This window comes from Sus scrofa, chromosome 14, assembly GCF_054392235.1.
Source record: "Sus scrofa isolate SSC_HxYL_T2T_F1_AM1 chromosome 14, Sscrofa_HxYL_maternal_Yorkshire_Landrace_v2.0, whole genome shotgun sequence".
Classification (NCBI taxonomy): domain Eukaryota; kingdom Metazoa; phylum Chordata; class Mammalia; order Artiodactyla; family Suidae; genus Sus; species Sus scrofa.
Window position 1 is genome coordinate 128,957,722 of NC_139396.1, and position 22,081 is coordinate 128,979,802.

Genomic DNA, 22,081 nt, shown 5'->3' on the forward strand with positions numbered 1-22,081 from the left:
GAAGTTCCTGGGCCACGGATTGAGTTGGATCTGTAGCTGCTGGCCTGTGCCACAGCCACAGCAACATCAGATCCGAGCCACCTCTGCTACCTATGCTGCAGGTGCAGCAGCACTGGAGCCTTAACCCACTGAGCGAGGCCAGGGATCAAATCCGCATCCTCACGGACACTGTGATGGGTTCTTAACCCACTGAGCCACAGTGGGAATGCCTAAAATGAACATTCTAAGAGCCAAAACTTTTCTTGTAAATATAATTGGGGAAATGGATGAAGGGGTTTGTGTGTGTGCATGTGTGAGTATATTTTTTATGTGGTGAGGATGGAGAAGTAAATTCTCAACTCTCATTCCAGGACATTAGATATTGGATAAAAACCTATAAGTCAGAAGTAGGAACAGAGTTAATATTTAGAATAGATCATGAATTTCAGAGGAAACTGCTAGAATGTTGACAGTGATAGCATTTGGCAATTGAAGGATGAAGAGAATGGCGTTGCAGATTGCACACACACAATGCACAAATACAGTGAAATGAATATAACTTTTCAATCCCTATATGACTTTGATACAAAATTAATTAGATTTCTGGTTTCCTCTCTCCAAAAACTTTAGCTTCTTGTGTTTATGTTCTATTTATATTGTGAAACATTTCATCATTTTTTTATTGTTTTTTCATGGATGCTAACATAGAGGTCTCTGTAGCTGTATCCTATGCCTAGTTTGTAGTAAACTTACAGGTATCTACATTATAGATAGATCAATTATCTCTGTATGTCTAGATGCATTTCTGGGCAAAAAATAGATGTTTATAATGATGTTAAGACACCTTCATAATGTCTCATGTAATCCTAAATTGAGATGCACATGTGATATGCCTTTTTTCTCTTTTCCGTCAGTCTGACTTGTCTCTTATTAGATAAGATCCAGAAAGAGAGGGACTGTGTGATTGGCAGGCACCAGAGCCCCCACATCCAGGACAGGAGCCACATCATGTGGATGCTATGGTGCACGACATCCAGAGATATATGATCTGGCCCCCACCAACCTGCCCCATGCAGTGACTTGTGATGTTAAATTCAGAAGCTTACCTCATTCCCAAGGTAGGATTGATTTCCCTTATACTGACCTCAGTGGTCTGAAGTTCCCCTTTAAACAGTATGGGTGTAATACACTGTAAATACAATGTGAGAAAAACACAAATATCATATGTACGGGGGTTGACAGACTGTGTTTCTTCTAGTATAGTCTATGGAGCTTTATAACAGATTTTGACAACTAGCAGTACAAGATTTCCAAATGTGTTCTGGTTCTTTTATATTGTTTGGCTAATCTTAACAGTTTGCATCTCTAGATCAATCTATCAGTTTGTCAGTTTTCCAAAACTTGCTGAGATTTTTATCAGGGTGGCTTTAGATCAGTTTGAAAAGACGTTAACTTCATGACGTGTTGAATCACTCAATTAATGAATATGATATATCCTCCCAATTTTGAAGGCCTTTCTTTAATTTTCTCAATTATGGGGTTTTTTTTAAGGTGCATTGGCTTGCATATCTTTCACTTAGTTGTCCCTATGTTTATTGTTGTCTTCATAGATTGTTTTTTGTCTTTTTGTCTTTTTTGGGCCGTACCCATGGCATGTGGAGGTTCCCAGGCTAGGGGTCTAATCACAGCTGTAGCCACCAGCCTACACCACAGCCACAGCAATGCCAGATCCAAGCTGCATCTGCAATCTACACCACAGCTCATGGAAACGCCGGATCCTTAACCCACTGAGCAAGGCCAGGGATCGAAGCTGCCACCTCATGGTTCCTAGTCGGATTCGTTTCTGCTGTGCCACAGTGAGAACTCCATGTCTTTATAGATTTTTTTTAAATGCCTGTTCCATTCTTTCATCTGGAATATGAAAGTATAATTTTTTGGCTGCATCCACAGCAAGCAGAACTTCCTGGGCCAGGAACTGAGCCCATGCCACAGCAGCAGCCTGAGCCACAGCAGCAACCATGCTGGATCCTTAACCTGCTGAGTCACATGTGAACTTTTGAAAATAGAATTCATTTTTATCATTTTGGTGACCTTATATGTAGCAACCTTACTAAATTTAAGATTATTGCTAAAAGCTTATCTCTAGATTAATCGCAGTTTCTCTGTACTTTGTCTTCATGGCTACCTGGGTTAATATCTATGTTTTATCCTTGATTTGTTTCTGATCAGCAGGACAGTGGAAGTTAACATCTCATTATTGAGAATGATTTTTATATAAAGTTTGTTGGATTTTAAAATTCAGATTAAGGAATCTTGCCCTCTCATTTTAATGATTGTTTTTATCATGAACATGTAAGTAGCATTTGATAAATCCATCTACTGAAATGATTATAGATATTTGCCTCACTTTCCCCACAAAGTATACATATAACAAATATACACACACATTGATTTGCTACATTTTTTTGTTTGTTTTCTGTTTTTGTCTTTTTAAGGCCACACTTGTGGCACATAGAGGTTCCCAGGCTAGGAGTCTAACTGGAGCTATAGCCGCCACCCTAAGTCACAGCCACAGCAATGTGGGATCTGAGCTGCCTCTGCGATTTACACCATAGCTGACAGTAATGCCAGATTTTTAACCCACTGAGTGAGGCCAGGGATCAAACCTGCATCCTCATGGATGCTAGCCAGATTCCTTTTCGCTGAACCACGATGGGAACTCCTGACTTGCGACATTTTGTTTAGGACTTCTCTGTTCCCAGTCATAAGAGATTTTTGGTCTATATTTGTTCTTCCTCAGAATTTTCTCAGCATCAAAGCAGTGCTGGCAACATAAAATGAGGTGAGAAATGGTCCCTAATGTGGGTGTATTTATATTGTCTTCTTCTACCTGTGACCACTTGATTGTGTCATATCCAATTGAACAAACAACATTTGATGAAAATGTATTGATTTTTGTATCATTTTTGTATCTTACAGGAAGGCTTTCATATCTTACTTGTATAATAATATACAAGGGTTCAATTCTAAAAATAGAGTCATAGATCTTTTAAATGGTAAATCTCAGGGATGAAAGTTTTCACCAATTTTGCACTAAATATTTTAAGCCTAAAAACATGCTCATCTATATATAAGATATGAATTTGTATGTATGTATCTATTTTGCCATGTTGATGGAAATAATCAGTAAACAGTCTAAAATATGAATAGCGGGGTGTTTTATTTGAACCAAACTGAGGGCTGTGGCCCAGGGCACAGCCTCTCAGAAAACTCTGAGGAACTGGAAGAAGCTGGGTTTTCCATATGTTTTATACCTTGTCAGAACAAAGACCATCAAGTCAGGGATACAATTCTTCAAGGTTTCAAAAAAAACAGATCAGCACGTACACAGCGAGTCAGTATGGCTTTGGCACCTGGCATTAGCACCCCAGGAAGGGAGGCATTTGTTTACGATTAATCCTTCTTTTTAACATGGACATTCTTTATTTCTGGCCAGTGTACCTTTTTATTTAATGAATAAACCAATGTGCTGTGTATGTATGATGGGCCACAAAGAAGCTGTTTTAGTTCATGTAAAATTCAGCTTAAATTGATACAGAAGCCAGAATGACTTCCCCATACCTCAGTATGTGAATATTTCTTCCATTAATATCCCATGATCAGTCTGTCTATCTAGTCATCAGCACCTGCCTACTTCAGCATGGATATCTCAAAAACAATAATTTTGTATACAGAGCGCAACAGCACTTATTCTCAGGAGTTATCATTGATAGAATAGCATATCTAGTGTACAACCTATATGAAATTCCCCAATTTTCCCGGCATAACCTTCATAGCTTTTTTTTCTTTGCAAATCAAAATCCAGCCTAGGAACAAGTCTGTAACAAGGTCACTTTTACCTTTAGTCTCCTGTTTTCAGGTCTCTCTGCTCTGTTTTCTTCAGTACATTTACCTTTGTGAAGAGTTCCGTTTAACACATAAAATATTTCTCAGGCTGGCTTTGTGCCATTGTTGGCACGAGAGAGATTCCAGATGATCTAGTGAGAGAACTAAATGAGTGCTAGGCATCCTAACGAGCTCCCAATAAATAGCTTTTCATCTCAATCAGGTCCCCATTTTCTAAAATTTTGCTTAACACTGTGAGTACTGTGTTCCATGATTTCTGACAAAGACAGACTCCAAAAGGCAACAGAAGCAATTGTGTCTGTAGGCCAAAGGGAGACTCGAGTCATAGCTTCTCAAGCCCTGCTCATTAAATTTTTGTGATTTCCTCTTCCCTCATATGTGAGCAAGTTTTTGCTCTTTGGTGATGGAGAAGGGAGAATCCCTATTTTTGATTTCTTCTCTTGAGAATCTTGACTTCTTTTTCCTTTAAGTCCAGGGATTTCTGTTTTCTGGGAAGCCTGTTATTTTGAGAACAGGCATTTGGGTTATACGCAGAGTAACGTTTTGGAGTGTTTGGTTTTGTTTTTCTAAAATTGTTTTTGAGGCAGCGTATATTTTGTGGTGTAAGAGAGTGTATCACAGTGGCCATCAGAAGATGTCCTTGTAAATCTGAGTTGTGGTATTTACGAGCCATGTGACACTGGTCAGCTCTCCTGTTCACCCTTTCCTCATCTGAAAAACACAAAATCAAAATCTCTACCTTTCAATGTTTGTTTTGGTGGGGAGAGAGGAGCTTTCAAGGTAAATTCATGTCAGTTTATTTAGATAACAACTTTATATGTCTTTGATCACTCAAGATGTTTGAATTGTGTTACTCTTAACCAGAAATTCCAAGAATGGAGAGCTGGTTGAACTCAACAGGTGTTTCTTTGAGGTTTGTTAGGACAGCAGCGCAGGAGTATATATCCAAGAAGCACTTGTGTTCTTCTGGACTACAAAATGGGGGCCTTTGTAAAGGCAACAACTGCAAGGGTACATACATTTTTGTCAGTAATTAGGATTGGAGATTTTCCTAATACCTAAATGGAAAGCAACCATTCAAAATTGTATGATAGTTTAAAAAACTTAAGGATCTTGAGAATAGAAAACCACCCTGGGTTGTCTGGTAGGCCCATTGGAATCACAAGTGTCCTTGTAAGAGAAATTCAACAGGATCAGAGATTGGAAGAGGCTGTGCTGCTGTCCATGAAGGTGGAGGAAGTGGTCATGAACGAAGGAATTCGGGTGGCCTCTAGAAACTGGATAAGACAAGGAAAAGGATTATCCCCTAGAGCCCCCAGGAGAAACGCATTCTGGTTGACACCTTGATTTAAAACTTCTGACCTCTAGTAGTTCCCACTGTGGCAGAGCAGATCAAGGATCCAGTGTCGCCACAGCTGTGGCTTGGATTCGATGCCTGGCCCAGAAATGTCCATATGCCATAGGTGAGGCCAAGAAAGGGAAAGAAAAGACTCCTGACCTCCAGAATCATAAGATCATAAGTTAGTGTTTTGTAAGCACTTCCCCCCACCCCCACAAGAATTAGGATTAGAGGTGGAAAGATGTAAATGTGCTTGTTAAGCAAGGATTGGTTGGGTTTGAAATGATTGTGTATTTGCAAAGGGGGCAGGGAACTTTGAAAATACAAGATTGCAACTAGAAGCTACTCACATATATTGCTTTGAAAATGCCTGGTGGAATCTTTACGTTTGACACAGGTCAGAATTTAAGTTCTCAGTGATGCAGGACATGTCTGAAGCCACATCCACAATGACCACCTGGCTTCACTTTGGATACCTGAACCATGATGCTTACTCCTTTTTGATTTGTAAAAGATCTTAAATATGATGTCATTAACTTTTTTATGTATAGGTGATGGTAATGTTAGCACAGTACATGAAAATAGTTTAAAATCTTTCATTTGCAAGGCGAAAGTATCCTAGTGTTACATATAGCATTACAAGAAAAACATGTTTAAAAATAAAAAAGGTATGGTGTACATTGGTTGTCCTCAATATGATGCATTCCCAACTGGTTGTTGATTTGAATCTACAGTTATGATCCTTTTGTGGCATCAAATTATTCGCTTCCATGGTTCTCAATCCTGGCTGCACAGTGAAAGCACTTTTTAAAAAATGAATATTTGTATCCTGACTAAGATTAAACCAGAATCAACATTGGCCACAGAGAAAACAAGGCTAAATGACAGGTTATTTTTTATCAGTAGACAGAGTGGCCTCAGAACAGTGTGCAAAGTGGATGTAACTGATTGGTGTCTTTAATACTTCAGAGAGACATGAGTTGAATTAACAGCAATTGGTATAAAAGCTTTAGATTTCAGGCTCACAGTGGTCTAAGTAGGAAGAGAGGGCATCATGGATCTGGCTGTGGCCCTGGTGCTTGGTCTTTTCTGTCTGCTTCTTCTGCCACTCTGGAATCAGAGCTCTGGGAAAGGGAAGCTCCCACCTGGCCTCACTTCTCTCCCAATTCTTGGAAATATCCTACAGTTAGATGTTAAGGCCATCAGCAAATACCTAAGCAATGTAAGTAGTTTTTAATGCTCCTTGAGCCTCTTACAAAGGGTAAATAAATTAAGGCCAATTTTAAAAATAATATATGTTTCCATTTACCTATATGTTAAAATAGGTCAAATTATCTCTGTAGATTTTGATATTTCTCTTGATTTTTAGCTCTGTCATTGTCATAAATGGAGAAGCAAAACAGTGTGTTTTGTGAGTAGAGAGATGCTTAGGTCTGTATGGTAGAATCCAAATGATAAAGTTGGAAAAGGTGGGAGTATTGCTTCCCTTTGTTTCACAGCAAGTTGCTGTGATTTGGGGCTGGAGGTAAATGGTTGGTGACATAGTCTGTGATACGACATTTACTTGTAGATGTTATGTACTCTGTAACTTACATAAGCTGTGTGTTTTGTTCAGATGGCCATGAAAATAGAACTTTTCTGAAAAAGCAAATCATGCCTGGTGTTAATTCATGATAACAGCATTCATTTGGATTCTGTCGGAGGCTGCCATCTGTAGCCCGTGAAGGTTGCAGGATGAAAGATATTGTTCTTTCATGAGGATGCTGCATGTCCAGGACCTGCCTATATGATGCTTGCTCTCTTTCTGTGTTAGTAATACCATCAGATCTAAAACTAAGCTGGGAATTAGAATTGCCTGAATTTCTTTTTTTGAATAAAGAATTGTAATATAGTCAATATCTTACTTGCGGTAACCTGTAATAGAAAAGAATCTGAAGAAATTATATATAACTCGATCAGTTTGTTGTACACCTTAAACTAACACGATATTGTAAGTCAACTGTACTTCAATAAAAACATAATTGTGATATTCCTCATAGGAATTCTCGTGGAGAGTGCTCCATAGGTGACTCTGAGGTGGTCAGCCCAGTGTTTCTTCAAAGACAGGCTTTAAGGATTGATATGTTGTTCAAGGATCAGAGGTTGAATAAGGGTTTGAGATTTGAATCCTCTATATAGTATCCATGGGATGTTGGATATTAGTTGAAATTCCTTGACCAAGGAATTGCCCCTAATTTATGTGGGGAAAAGGAACTTGCTGAAGGTGCTCATATGGGGATTAATGGCAGTTTGTACCAATTGCCTGGACCATTGCCTGGCACATCACAGGGGAGATATCATCATCATCATCATATTTATGTATTAAATTCAGAAATAGTTTGGGATATATGTGGAAGAATGAAGACACAATGGTAGGATGATAATACATTCTGCATCAGGCCCAATATATGATCAGATATTGACTTCTTTTGCTCTTACGTGCATCTCCATTCCCAGCTCTCAAAAGCCTATGGCCCCGCATACACTCTGTATTTTGGCATGAAGCCAGTGGTGGTGTTCTGTGGATATGAAGGAGTGAAAGAAGCCCTGATTCATCTTGGAGAGGAGTTTTCTGGAAGATCCAGTTACCCAATGAATGAAAAATCTAGGAGAGGCCTTGGTGAGTGTGCATGTGCACGTGTTTGGCATTGGTAATAAGATTGGAGTGGGTGAAAGAGAGGTATGTGAAGAGCCTCCCAGCAGAGCTCAGTCCTTCTGCGAGGCTTCCAAGTGTCAGCTCACTCCTCATGGCCTAGGCCTTCCCTGTTTGGTTCCCCTCCCGGTAGGAATCATGTTCAGCAATGGAAAGAGATGGAAGCAGATCTGGCGCTTCTCCCTCATGATGCTGCAGAACTTGGGGATGGGGAAGAGGAGCATTGAGGACAGAGTTCAAGAGGAAGCCCTCTGCCTTGTGGAGGAGTTGAGAAGAACCAATGGTGGGTGAGTCTGTGCTCTGTAACTGTGACCTTAACAGATGCGCGCTCTCTCCTGTGACGTCTTTGGAAACATTTCAGGGGCAGCCACGTCTTCCATATAGGCTGTGGTTGTCAGCCCTCGTGTGGAGGAGGGAGGGTGTGAAGCAGAGCCAAGGGGGCTTTTGAGTATCTGTGCTTCTTGTGTGTGTCCACCCCTGATAGTGCGCACCGTGTGGGTACAAGGGTCACTTAATCGTACTTTACCCTGACCTTTGTGTGTTTTCAATCCAGGATTCACAAATTATAGTTTGAGACATTTCCTGAAAGAGTTAGAGAACAATGTTTTTCCTATAATGTAAATGTGATGATCTATTCCAGAACATTTCCCCAGGGAATACTGGTTAAGCAGACAGGGTGGGAATGACCTCATCACATCCTTACAGAGCAGGAAACAAGTGACTTGGGTTTACTTCATTGGACTGTATATACATGTTCAGCCTCACAGACATGTCAGAGAGTTACTTACATGAGGCTAGGCATACAGTTCTGGTCAAGAGTAACCCCATCTCTGTTTTGATCATTTAGGGATATCTTACTGAAATTCTCATAAATTATGATTTCTCTACAAAGGCAGCACTATTTAAAAATATCAGCATTCGTTATTTCTTGTTAAGCACTACTCTCTATATTGACATAAACTTTGAATAAATATTTGCTACATTATAACTCTGCAAAATACCAAGTTATAAAATGTTTTATTTCACTAGATTTCAGCATTATCAACACTTGCTTCTCCTGTTTTCTCCAAGTGGACTTTGACTCTCCTTACCATTTGCAAACTTTGCCCCATCCTTTTGGATTTTTGTAACAAATGTACGGTAATTATTTACCTCCCATTACCTAGTGTTGCAATGACTCTGATTTTCAGCTCTTATTACAAATTGTACTGGGTTAAAATTCTTTCTTCTACATTAAGTGAAATGAAAGACGGAAAATCAGATTTTACCTGTGAATCTCATAGAGACAAAAAAGTGTCCAAGGCTTTCCAGATTACCCTCTACCCATCCATCTAAAATAAAAGTTGTTTTAAGACTTTGAGGGAGTTCCTATCATGGCTCGGCAGAAACAAATCAGACTAGCATCCACAAGGACACAGGCTTGATCCCTGGCCCAACTCAGTGGGTTAAGGATCCGGTGTTGCTGTCAGCTTTGTGTAGTTTGCAGACGTGGCTCGGATCCTGTGTTGCTGTGGCTGTGGTGTAGGCCAGAGGCTACAGCTCTGATTTGACCCCTAGCCTGGGAACCTCCATATTCGGCAGGTGCAGCCCTAAAAAGATTAAAAAATAAGTAAATAAAAATAAAATTAAAAAAAAGACTTTGAGCCCAGGAATGCTTAAAAGAGCATGGCATAGAAGCCACAAACTCTACATGTTTCTTTTATTCTCTGACCTACCATTTGTTCCCAACACTTTCAGAAAACTTATAGTAAAAAACATATAACATGAGATCTGCCATCTACACAAACTCTTAAGCGAACACTACTGTGTTGAGTATTAACTATAATCACACTGTTGTATAACAGATCTCTAGAACGTTTCGTCTTTCATGGTGCACTCGGTACCCACTGAACTGTGACTCTGTTACCAAACCAGATGGAGTTCACTTTTTGGTGAGTTTTTAATCAGAGATGACACCAAGATTAGTTGTTGCACAAGGCAAAGGTTTTATTTGCAGCAAGTAAGGAGACCACAGGGAGTCATTTCTCAACACTGTGGCAGCCTGAGCAAGGAAAGATTAGTTGTTTTATTAGGGCAGGGGATGGATCTTCCAGCAGGAAGGTGTTGTCATTATATGTAAAGAGGGGGCAAAATCTCACACAAGCACAGTTTGGGAACATGCTTCATCATATATTGCGTGTTATGTGAATGGGTCTTAAGTTCTGACTAGGGAGGGGATTTTATTTCTTTTTTATTTTTTAATTAAAATGTTTTATTAATTAATATTCTTAATAGTTATTTCCACAATACAATTTGTTTCTACTCTACAGCATGGTGACCCTGTTACACATACATGTACACATTCTATTTTCACACATCATGCTCCATTATAAGTGACTAGACAGGGTTCCCAGTGCTACACAGCAGGATCTCATTGCTAATCCATTCCAAAGGCAATAGCTTGTGTCTGTTAACCCCAAGTTCCTCAACCACCCCACTCCCTCCCCCTCCCCCTTGGCAACCACAAGTCTATTCTGCAAGTCCATGATTTTCTTTTCCGTGGAAAGGTTCATTAGTGCCTTATGTTAGATTCCAGAAAAAAGTGATATCATACGGTATTTGTCTTTCTCTTTCTGACTGACTTCACTCAGGATGAGAGTCTCTGGTTCCATCCATGATGCTGCAGATGGCATTATTTCATTCTTTTTTATGGTTGAGTAGTATTCCAACCATCTGTCAATGGACACTTGGGTTGTTACCAGCTCTTGGCCATTGTGAATAGAGCTGCAATGAACATGCGGGTGCATGTGTCTTTTTTCAGGAAAGTTTTGTCTGGATATATGCCCAAGAGTGGGATTACTGGGTCATATGGTAGTTCTATGTATAGATTTCTAAGGTACCTCCATACTGGTCTCCACAGTGGTTGTAAGAGCTTACATTCCCACCACCAGTGCAGGAGGGTTCCCTTTTCTTACGGAGGGAATTTTAGCATGAAAATGAAGCAAAGGTAACTTCTGGACAAGTTTTGGCTTGAGTGCTCAGGTTCCAGTCTTGTTGTTGAGCCCAACTTGTGTTGCTTCCGTATCTTGACTATTGTAAATGATACTATGTAAAATGGGGTGCATATATCTCTTCAGATTAGTGTTTTCCTTTTCTTTAGGTATATACCCAGCAGTGGAATCGCTGGATTATAGAACTGTTTTTCCTTTTGGGGGGAAACTCCATCCTGTTTTCCACAGTAGCTGTACCACTGTACATTCCCACCAACAGTGTGTGAGGATTCTCTTTTCTTGACAGCCTCTCCAACATTTGGTATCTGTGGTCTTTTCATGACAGCCATTTTGACAGGTGTGAGGTGATATCTCATTGAGGTTTGGATTTGCATTTCTCTGATGATTATCAACATTGAGAATCTTTTCATGTGCCTAGTAGCCATTTGCGTGTCTTCTTTGGAAAACTGTCTATTCAGGACTTCTGCCTGTTTTTTAATTGAATTGGGTTTGTTTTTTGTTATTGAGTTATATAAGTTGTTTATATATTTTGGATATTATATGTCTATATAATAAATATATCTTTGTAGGTAACATATTTTTGAAAGTAACCCTTTCTCGTCCACATTATTTGCGAATATTTTCTCCTGTTCTGAAGGTTGTCTTTTCTTTTTGTCGATGACTCCCTTTGCTGTGCAAAGCTTTTAAGGTCCCATTTTATGTCCCATTTGTTTAGTTTTGCTTTTGTTTCCTTTGCCTAGGAAACAGATCCCCCCAAATATGTCAATGTGATTTGTCAAACAGTATTATACTTACATTTTCTTCTAGGAGTGTCTTGGTTTGCAGCCTCATATTTAGGTCTTTAATTCATTTTGAGTTTGTTTGAATGCACTCTGAGGAAATGTTCCAATTTTATTGTTTTGCATAGAGCTGTTTTGTTTTCCCAGCACCACTTATTGAAGAGACTGTTTTTTCAGTACTGTATATTCTGGCTTCCTTTGTCATAGATTAATTGACTATAGTTGTGTGGATTTATTTCTGTGCTCTCCATTCTGTTCCATGGATCCATGTGTCTGTTTTTGTGTCTGTTCCATACTGTTTTGATTGCTGTGGCTTGTTATTATATAGTGTGAAGTCAAGGAGCATGATACCTCCAGCTCTGTCCTTCTTTCTCAAGATTGTTTTGGCTTTCTGGTATCTTTTGTGTTTCCACACGAATTGTTACAATTATTAGTTCTCGTTGTGTGAAAAACGCCATTGGTATTTTGGTAGGGATTACACTGAATTGGTAGATTGCATTGGTTTTATGGTTATTTTAACAGTCCATGAACACAGTATATCATTCCATCTGTTTGTGTCATCTTCAGTTTCTTTCATCAGTGTCTTATAGTTTTCCAAGTATATGTCTTTTGTTGTTGTTGTTGTTGTTTCGGTTTGTTTCTTTAGGTCCACACCCACAGCATATGGAAGTTCCCATGCTCGGGGTTGAGTGGGAGCTGCAACTGCTGGCCTACACCACAGCCACAGCAACGTAGGGTCTGAGCCTCATCTGAAACCTATACCACAGCTCATGGCAATGCCAGATCCTGAGCCTGACAAGTGGGGCCAGGGATCGAAACTGGGTCCTCATGGATACCAGTTGGCTTTGTTACCACTGAGCCACAATGGAAACTGTCCAATTACACATCTTTTACCTCCTTAGATAATTTTATTTCTAGATATTTTCTTCTTTTTGATGGGATTCAAAGTGGGATGATTATTTTTTTACTCTCTTTCTGATAGTTTGTTTTTAAAGAAGAGAAATGCATGTGAAATATGTTTATTAATTTTGTATCCTGCACCTTTACTGGATTCATTGATGATTTCTGATAGGTTTTGGTAACATCTTTAGGCTTTTCTGGCTATAGGATCATGTGAACTTCAAACAGTTCAAAGTGTTTTACTTCTTCCTTTCAAATTTGGGTTCCCTTGGTTTTTTTCTTGTCTGATTTCTATGGTCAGGACTGCCAATACTCTGTTGATAGAGTGGGCTTACTTGTTTTGAACCTGATCTTAGGGGAACCACTTTCAACTTTGCACCATTATTTTTTTTATGGCTGCACTCATGGCATATGGAAATGCCTGGGCCAGAGATTGAATGTGAGCTGCAGCTGTGACCTATGTCACAGCTTTGGCACGCTGGATCCTTTCACCCTCTGCACTGGGCTATAGATCTCACCCATTCCTCTGTAGCTACTCCTGCTGTTGAGTCGAAGTCTTAACCCACTGTGCCACAGCAGGAACTCCTCACCATTGACTATGATGTTAGCTCTGGACTTTATTGTGCTGAGTGATGTTCTCTCTGTACCCACTTTGTGGAGAGTTTTTATCAATGAATCTATGTTGAATTTTGTCAAAAGCTTTTTCTACATCTCTTGAGATAATCTTATGGTCTTAATTCTTCAGTGTGTTGATGTGGTATATCACATTGACTGATTTGCAGATATGGAACCTGTCCTGTGTCCCTGAGATAAACACCACTGGATTATACCGTATGTGATCCTTTCAATGTATGGTTGGATTCAGTTTGCTAATATTTTGTGGAGGCTTTTTACATCTGTATTCATCAGTGACATTGGCCTGTACGTTTCTTTTTTTTGTGCTATCTTTGTGTGATGTGGTATTAGTGTGATGTTTGCCTTAGAATGAGGAGAGGAGCATTTGTTCCTCTGCAGTTTCTGGAATAATTTGAGGACAGGTATTAATTCTTCTCTAGACGTTGGGTAGAATTCACCTATGAAGCTGTCTGATCATGGACTCTTATGGTTTTGGAAATTTCTCTTATTATTGATTCAAGGTCATCACTGGTAATTGATCTATTCCCAATTCGCAGTAGCTCTAATCAAGCCTACGTATTCACACTACAGGTAAGTCTATACCTACATGACAATACATAATGACCCACCAAACACATGCATATCATATAGTAAATCCAAGCCCATATTTTCAGTTCCTTCCTGGTACAATCTTGGGCATTGGTCAGTTTCTAAGGATTCACCCATTTCTTCTTGGTTGTCCTTTTTTCTTTTTGGCAATGTAATTATTCATAATAACCTCCTACAATCCTTTGTATTTCTATGGTGTTGATTGTAATTTCTCCTTTTTATTTTTGATTTTACTGATTTGGGACATCTACCTTTTTTCTTTATACATCTGGCTAAATATTTACCTATTTTGTTTATCTTTTCGAAGAATTAGCTTGTAACTTCCTTGATTCTTCTACTATTTTTTAGTCTCTTTCTCTGTAATTCTTCTCTGATCTCTGACTTCTTTTCTTCTACTAATGTTGGGTTTTGTTTGCTCTACTTTTATGAGTTCTTTAAGGGTAAGCTTAGGTTGTTTATGTGAGATTATTTTTGTTTCCTGAGATAAACATGTGTTGCTATAAACTTGTCCCCTAGAACTGCTCTTTCTATATCCCATAGATTTTAGGTCATTGTCTTTTTTTTTTTTTCCCACATTTCTTCAAGTATTTTTCGATATCCTCTTTGATTTCCTCAGTGATCCATTTGTTGTTTAGTAGCATATCGTTTAGCATCCATGTATTCATGTGGGGTTTTTTGCAGTTTTTTCCTATAGTTGATCTACTCTCATAATGCTATGGTAGGAAAAGATGCTTGATATTATTTTGATTTTCTTAAATTCTGATACTTGTTTTGTGGCCTAGCATGTGATCTATCCTGAAGAATGGTCTGGGTACACTTGAAAAGAATGTGTATTCTGCTCCTTTTGCATGGAATGTTCTGTGTATATCTATTACACCCATCTGGTATCATGCATCATTTAAAGCTAGTGTTTTCTTTTTCATATGCTGTCTGGACGACACATCCATTGATGTAGAGGAGGTACTAAAGTCCTTTACTCTTAGTGTGTTATTGTCATTTTCCCCATTGATGTCTGTTCATGTCTTCCTTATGGATTTAGGCTATCCTATGTTGAGCACATATATATTTACAGCTATCTGTTTTCTCCTTGAATTCATCCTTTGATGATTATGTAATGTCCTTTTTCTCCTATCACTTCTTTGTTGTAAACACTAATTTTGTTTGATATTAGTATTGATACACCAGTTTCCTTTTGATTTCCCTTTCCATTGATGACCATGTTCCATCCTGTCATTCTCAGTTTGCGTGTGTGTCTCTGTAGGCTGTGGGGCTATGGTTGTCCTATGACTGGTGTCTGCTTATGGTGCATGAGGCTGGTCCCAAGCTAACACAGGCTCACTGTTTGGTGGGGCTGTTGCTCAGCTCATCCTAGCACAGATGCCAGATTTCTGTTGTGCAAGCTGTGGGTCTGTCAAGGTCCTTGAGCTGGTGTCTACATGCTGGTGGATAAGGTTGGTCCTGAGGCTTGAGAGACTAGAGCAGTCTTGCTGGTGGGCAGGGCCACAGTTTCTGGGACCACTGCCTAGCCACTGGGGTACTGAGCTGTGTCCTTGGGTTCTGGCAACTGGGCCTTCAGGGTCCTATCCTAGTGCCTGTGCAAGTATGTGTGGGGCCGGGTTCTAGGCTGTCTAGGTGGAGGACTGTGTCCATGGGTTGCTGTGGGGTTTAGAAAGGCTTCAGGCAGCCTCTATGCTGATGGGTGGGCCTGTGTCCTCACTCAGTGAATTGCTTGGCCTGAGGCATCCCAGTGCTGGTGCCTATGGGCTGTTGAGAAGGGCAGGGCTAGGCCCTGATCCTAATAAGCTAGAAGGAGGATTCCAACGTGGTACTTGACAGCACCAGTATCTATGTGGAGAAGGAATTCTGAGAAATGGCTGTGGCTGGTGACTTTTTGTTTCCAGGGTGATCTCCAGATACCTCCTGCCTTTTCAAGAGTCTCTCCAATATCAGTGAGTAGGTCTGACCCAGGCTCCTTTCAAATTACTTCCTGTGCCCTGCATCCCAGAGAGCATGTGATGATTTATGTGTGTCCTTTTAAGAGTGGAGTTTTTATTTCCTTCCACCCTCTGGGTCTACTGAAAGTAAGCCTCCCTGGCCTTCAAATCCAAACATTCTAGGGGCTTGTATTCATGCCTCAGAGCCACTGGGCTGGCAAGCCTGATGTGGGGCTCAGATATGTCACTCCTTGGGGAGAACTGCTGAAATTGTAATGATTCTGCTCTTTAAGGGTCATCCACATGCATGTATGGAATTTCACTATACCAGGGTTGTAGTAAACAGTAAATGTTACCTGAAGGTTCTGCCTCATGGACCCATCTCTTTGTGGGTCCGTGTTTATATCTTTAGTTGTAGAAGATGTTTTCTGGTAGGCTCTGGTCTTTTTCACAGATGGTTGTTCACTAATAATTGTAATTTTTGGTTTGTCCATTAGCACAGGTGAGCTTAGGCTCCTCTGCTCTACCCTGTTGGCCGATCTCTTCCACATTTTCCTTAATTATTAATCACTGATGGACATTTAGGTTGTTTCCATCTCTTGGCCGTTGTCAGCACAGGAGTGCAAATATCTCTTTGAGGTCCTCATTCAGCTCTTTGGGTAAAAACTCAGAAGTATGGGAGTTCCTGTTGTGTTTCAGTGGGTTAAGAACCAGATGTGAGTTCCATCCCTGGCCTCACTCAATGGGATAAGGATCTGGCATTGCCGCAAACTGTGGCATAGGTCACAGATGCATCTTGATCCTGGAGTTGCTATTGCTCCAATTCAGCCCCTAGCCTGGGAACTTCCATATGCCATGGATGTGGCCTTAAAAAGACATAAAAGAAAAAACAGCAAAAATCACAAAAATCCCTCAGAAGTGTGATTTCTTGGCAATATGGTAATTTTCTTTTAATTTTTTGAGGAACCACTGTATTGCTTTTCATAGCGAACCATTTGACATTCTACCAGCTGTATGCAAGAGTTAAGTTTGTCCTCTCCCTCTCCAAAACTTGTTATTTTCTTCCTTGCTTTTGTTCTTTCTTCCTCCCTTCATCCTGTTCACTCTCACTTTCCTTCTCTCTTTCTTCTTGATAATGGCCATCCTAACACATGTGAAGTGATACCTAATTAATTTTCTTTTGGCCATGCCTGTGGCATGCATATGTTCCTGGGCCAGGGATTGACCCTGAGGCACAGGAGTGACAATGCCAGAATCTTAACCACTAGGCCACCAGGGAACTCAAATTCTCATTGCTTTTGATCTGCATTTTCTTTTCTTTTTTTTTTTTTTTTGAAGATCTTTTTTTAAAATTTTTTTATTTATCTATTTTTGTCTTTTTTTTGCCATTTTCTTGGGCCACTCTCACAGCATATGGAGGTTCCCAGGCTAGGGGTCTAATTGGAGCTGTAGCCGCCGGCCTACGCTAGAAGCACAGCAATGCAGGATCCGAGCCACATCTGCAACCTACACCACAGCTCACGGCAACGCCAGATCCTTAGCCCACTGAGCATGGCCAGGGATTGAACCCGCAACCTCATGGTTCCTAGTCAGATTCGTTAACCCCTGAGCCACGATAGGAACTCCTGATCTGCATTTTCTAATGTGAAGTGTAAACCCAGTCATATTCATTTTTCTTTTTTGTAATGCAAGTGCCTGATGTAATCTTTTATTGCCAAGGCAACAATTTCAAAGCAGCATCTCTTCCAAAAATAGCAATTTCAAACAAGCACATGGGAGCCACAGGACTAGATAAATAGCTCCCCCAGCTGAGGCGCCTTTGTTCTTGGTGATTTCAGTTACTGACGGTTTGCACTGCTTGTTTTTTTGGGTTTTCTTTTTTCTCTCTTCTAGAGCTTTAATTTCCTGCTCATATGTTTTAAATTCACCAGCAATGGACCCTCAAAACCCTGGGCCTTGACACTTTACCCCATTGAGAGCAGAAGCCCAGGCCCAATTGGGAGCCATTTCTCTCCGCTTAACAATCTTACAGAGTGTCCCCAGGTGTGTTGCCCATTTCCAGCTCTTATAGATAATAAACACCTATTTTTCAAAGTTTCCAGATGATTATTGCTGAAGGGCTTCTTGGAGTCATTTTAAGAATCACAAAGGCTGGGGTCCAAACATAGCAATGCTTGTTGCTAGACTGAGGCCAGCACAAAATATGATTAGTGATGTTGAGCATCTTTTCATATACTTGTTGCCCATTTGGATTTCTTCTTGTACTTTATAAAAAATGAACAAAGCTAAAGATATTTTTTAATTCATTAATGAGGAAGTCATTTACAACTATTTGTAATAAGGTGTTACTATCAGTTCAAAGGAGAAGAAAGGTAAAAAGGTGTAAACTTATGTACAGGATGACTGACATGAGTGTTCAAACAAAGAAAAACTAGCTGGGACAGTCATGTGAACATCTACTGGACAGAACAGAGACCTTGCCATCGACAGATGACTGCATTAAGAAGATGTGGTATCTATACACAATGGAATACCACTCAGCCACGAAAAAGAGCAAAATAATGCCACTTGCATCAACATGGATAGAACTAGAGACTCTCATACTAAGCGAGGTATAAGTCAAAGGGAGAAAGACAAATGCCATATGGCGTCACTTCTATCTGGAATCTAGTATATGGCCCTTTCCTTTCCCCAGAAGGGAAACTCATGCACGTGGAGAATAGACTTGTGGTTAACAGGGGAGAGGGGAAGGGAGTGGGATGGACTGGGAGTCTGGGGTTAACAGATGCAAAGTATTGCTTTGGAATGGACGGGCAATGAGATCCTGCTGTATAGCACTGGGAACTATTATCTAGTCACTCATGACGGAGCATGATGGAGGATAATGTGAGAAAAAGAAAAATGTATATACATGTATACATGTGTGACTGGGTCACTTTGCTGTACAGTAGAACATTAGCAGAACACGGTAAACCAACTAGAATAGAAAAAAATAAAAATCATTATAAAAAAGAATAGAGAGCTTCTACTCCCTGTTTATAGACAAGAATGATTTTGCATTGCTATCGGTTATTGATAATTGATATATTCTTTCATACAGCTCCAATAAAATCACAGTCAGATAAAGGACAAGGGTGAACTATAGATGCAGTTTTCTGCAGGCACACCCATTTTCCCTACATTGTGGCTGGAATTATACCTGCATGTCCAGGTAGAAATTAACCCATCACCTTTCTTGAAAGTAGGTAATCTACACTCAGGATTTTCCCCTCAGCTTTACTGAGCTATAATGGATATATAACATTGTGTAGGTTTAAGATATAAAATATGTTGATTTGATACACTTAATATTGCAATATGATTACCACAATAGCATTGTCTAACACCCCTTCAGGTCATATAAGTAATATTTCTTTGGGGAACATTTAAAATTGATTCCCTTAGCACCTTTCAGGTATATGATTAACAGTAATGTTAACTTTAAAGAGAACTCTGTGCATTAGCCCCCTAGACCTTTTTCACTCCTAACTGAAAGTTTGTGTTGTTTGACCAATATCTCTCCATTTCCCATATTCCCTAGCCCCTGGTAACCAACCTTCTACTCTCCGTTTCTAGGAGTTTGGCGCTTTTTTTTGTTTGTTTGTTTGTTTGTTTGTTTGTTTGCCTGCAGCATGTGGAAGTACCCAGGCCATGGAATCAAAGCCACACCACAACAGCAACCCAAGCTGCAGCAATGATAACACTGGATCCTTAACCCACTAAGCCACATGGGAACTCCAGCTATGGCTTTTTTAGATTCCACATGTAAGTGAGATTACACACTGTTTGCCTTTTTCCCTTTGGCTTATTTCACTTAGCATAATATGCTCAAGATCCATCCATGTTGTTATAAATGTAAGGATTTCCTTCTTTGTCATAGCTGAAGAACATTCCATTGTGTGTAGTATATCTGTTTAACACTTGAGTAATGTGGGTTTGAACTGTGGGATCACTTAGATGCAGTCGTGTATGACCTCTGGTTGATTGAAATTGTGGTTTTGGAGGACTGACTCTAAAGTTGTGCATGGAGTTTGACTGTGCAGGAAATTGGTGCCCCTAACCCCCATATTTTCAAGGGTCAGCTGTATTTAAAATGTCATATGTATCTGGAATCTATTCATGAATGGAGGTAATTAAAACTGGAATAGAAAACAGTCTTATTAGGGCCAAGCTGAGGACTATTATCTGAGGCAGACAGATTTAAGAAGCATTTGAATTGTGTTCTGCCAGATTACAAAATAGGGAAGGGTTGTAAAACAAAACCCACAAAAACGTGTAAGTTGTTTGTCAAGAATTACAACTGAAGATGCATGAAGTAAGGATATTTGTTAAGGAAGGATTGGTTTTGAGTCTGAAATGATTGCATAGTTGTAAGGGGAGACCTTGAGCCCATAGTTGCAGGCAGTAGCTGCTAGTAGATATTGTGTCAAGAAGGCCCAGTGGTCTGAGAAACTTGAGACTGAGTAACTTTAGAAAATGCAGGTTCTTAGTAATGTGGAAATGTGTCTGAAACCAGCTCCACAAGGGCCATCAGCCCCATTTAAAAATCATAAAACCCAATTACTCCATTTCAATTTAATTTTTAAAAAGCTTTTATTACAGTTGATTGACAGGTTTCTGTCAATTCCTGCTATACAGCAAAGTGACCTGGTTATACATTTATATACATATATACATTCTTGTTTTCACATTGTCCTCCATCATGTTCCATCACAAGTGCTTAGATAGAGTTCCCTGTGCTGTACAGCAGGACCTCATTGCTTATTCATTCCGAATGCAATAGTTTGCACCTACTCACCCCAAACTCCCAGTCCCTCCCACTCATTTTAATTTTAAAATACATTCTCTTCCTTAGTGATTAAACAGGGGTACAATGCTTGTTTAAGGCCACAAAGCAGGCTGCTCTAGACAGGATAACACTTCTTGGCAAGATTATCCTTTTGCCAGTGAGTATTCTTGACTCCCTTCTCAAGTATTAGTTGATACCTCATATGCAAGTTTATTTCTGGGCTCTCAATTCTGTTTCTTGGTCTCTATGTCTACTTCTACTTGGTCTCTACACTGCTGTTTTGATTTTTTAGCTCTGGAATTTTATTTGAAACCAGAAAGTTTAATGCATTCAACTTTTTTCTTTTTTTTTTTTTTAACCGTACAGGTGGTTTTATTTATTTTTTTTTTAATTTTCCCAGTGTACAACAAGGGGGTCAGGTTATCCTTTGATGTATACATTGCAGTTACAGTTTTTTCCCCTACCCTTTCTTCTGTTGCAACATGAGTATCTAGACATAGTTCTCAATGCTATTCAGCAGGATCTCCTTGTAAATCTATTCTAGGTTGTGTCTGAGAAGCCCAAGCTCCCGATCCCTCCCACTCCCTCCCCCTCCCATCAGGCCACAAGTCTCTTCTCCAAGTCCATGATTTTCTTTTCTGAGGAGATGTTCATTTGTGCTGGATATTCGATTCCAGTTATAAGTGATATCATATGGTATTTGTCTTTGTCTTTCTGGCTCATTTCACTCAGGATGAGATTCTCTAGTTCCATCCATGTTGCTGCAAATGGCATGATGTCATCCTTTTTTATGGCTGAGTAGTATTCCATTGTGTATATATACCACTTCTTCCTGATCCAGTCATCTATCAGTGCACATTTGGGTTGTTTCCACGTCCTGGCTATTGTGAATAGTGCTGCAATGAACATGTGGGTGCATGTGTCTCTTTTAAGTAGAGCTTTCTCCGGATAGATGCCCAAGAGTGGGATTGCAGGGTCATATGGAAGTTCTATGTATAGATTTCTAATGTATCTCCAAACTGTTCTCCATAGTGGCTGTACCAGTTTACATTCCCACCAGCAGTGCAGGAGGGTTCCCTTTTCTCCACAGCCCCTCCAGCACTTGTTATTTGTGGATTTATTATTTGAGGGCCATTCTGACTGGTGTGAGGTGGTATCTCATGGTAGTTTTGATTTGTATTTCTCTTATAATCAGCGATGTTGAGCATTTTTTCATGTGTTTGTTGGCCATCTGTATATCTTCTTTGGAGAAATGTCTATTCAGGTCTTTTGCCCATTTTTCCATTGATTGATTGGTTTTTTTGCTGTTGAGTTGTATAAGTTGCTTATATATTCTAGAGATTAAGCCCTTGTCAGTTGCATCATTTGAAACTATTTTCTCCCATTCTGTAAGTTCTCTTTTTGTTTTCTTTTGGGTTTCCTTTGCTGTGCAAAAGCTTTTCAGTTTGATGAGGTCCCATGGGTTTATTTTTGCTCTAATTTCTATTGCTTTGGGAGACTGCCCTGAGAA

The 22,081-nt window shown here is 39.8% G+C and overlaps 1 protein-coding gene across 7 annotated transcripts in view; it reads left to right on the forward strand.

Moving 5' to 3' along the window:
• Positions 1–22,081, forward strand: part of LOC110255181 (cytochrome P450 2C19-like) — an 80,135-nt gene that overhangs the window by 33,488 nt on the left and 24,566 nt on the right. For 4 of the 7 annotated variants that reach the window (XM_084994995.1, XM_084994996.1, XM_084994991.1 and 1 more), the window contains exons 1-3: positions 6,279–6,446; positions 7,721–7,883; positions 8,050–8,199. In XM_084994995.1, coding sequence (XP_084851121.1) covers positions 6,279–6,446; positions 7,721–7,883; positions 8,050–8,199 — 481 coding nt within the window. Of the gene's footprint in view, positions 1–6,263; positions 6,447–7,720; positions 7,884–8,049; positions 8,200–22,081 lie in introns of those variants that run through there. The other 3 variants (XM_084994992.1, XM_084994993.1, XM_084994997.1) reach the window with 2 other exon arrangements.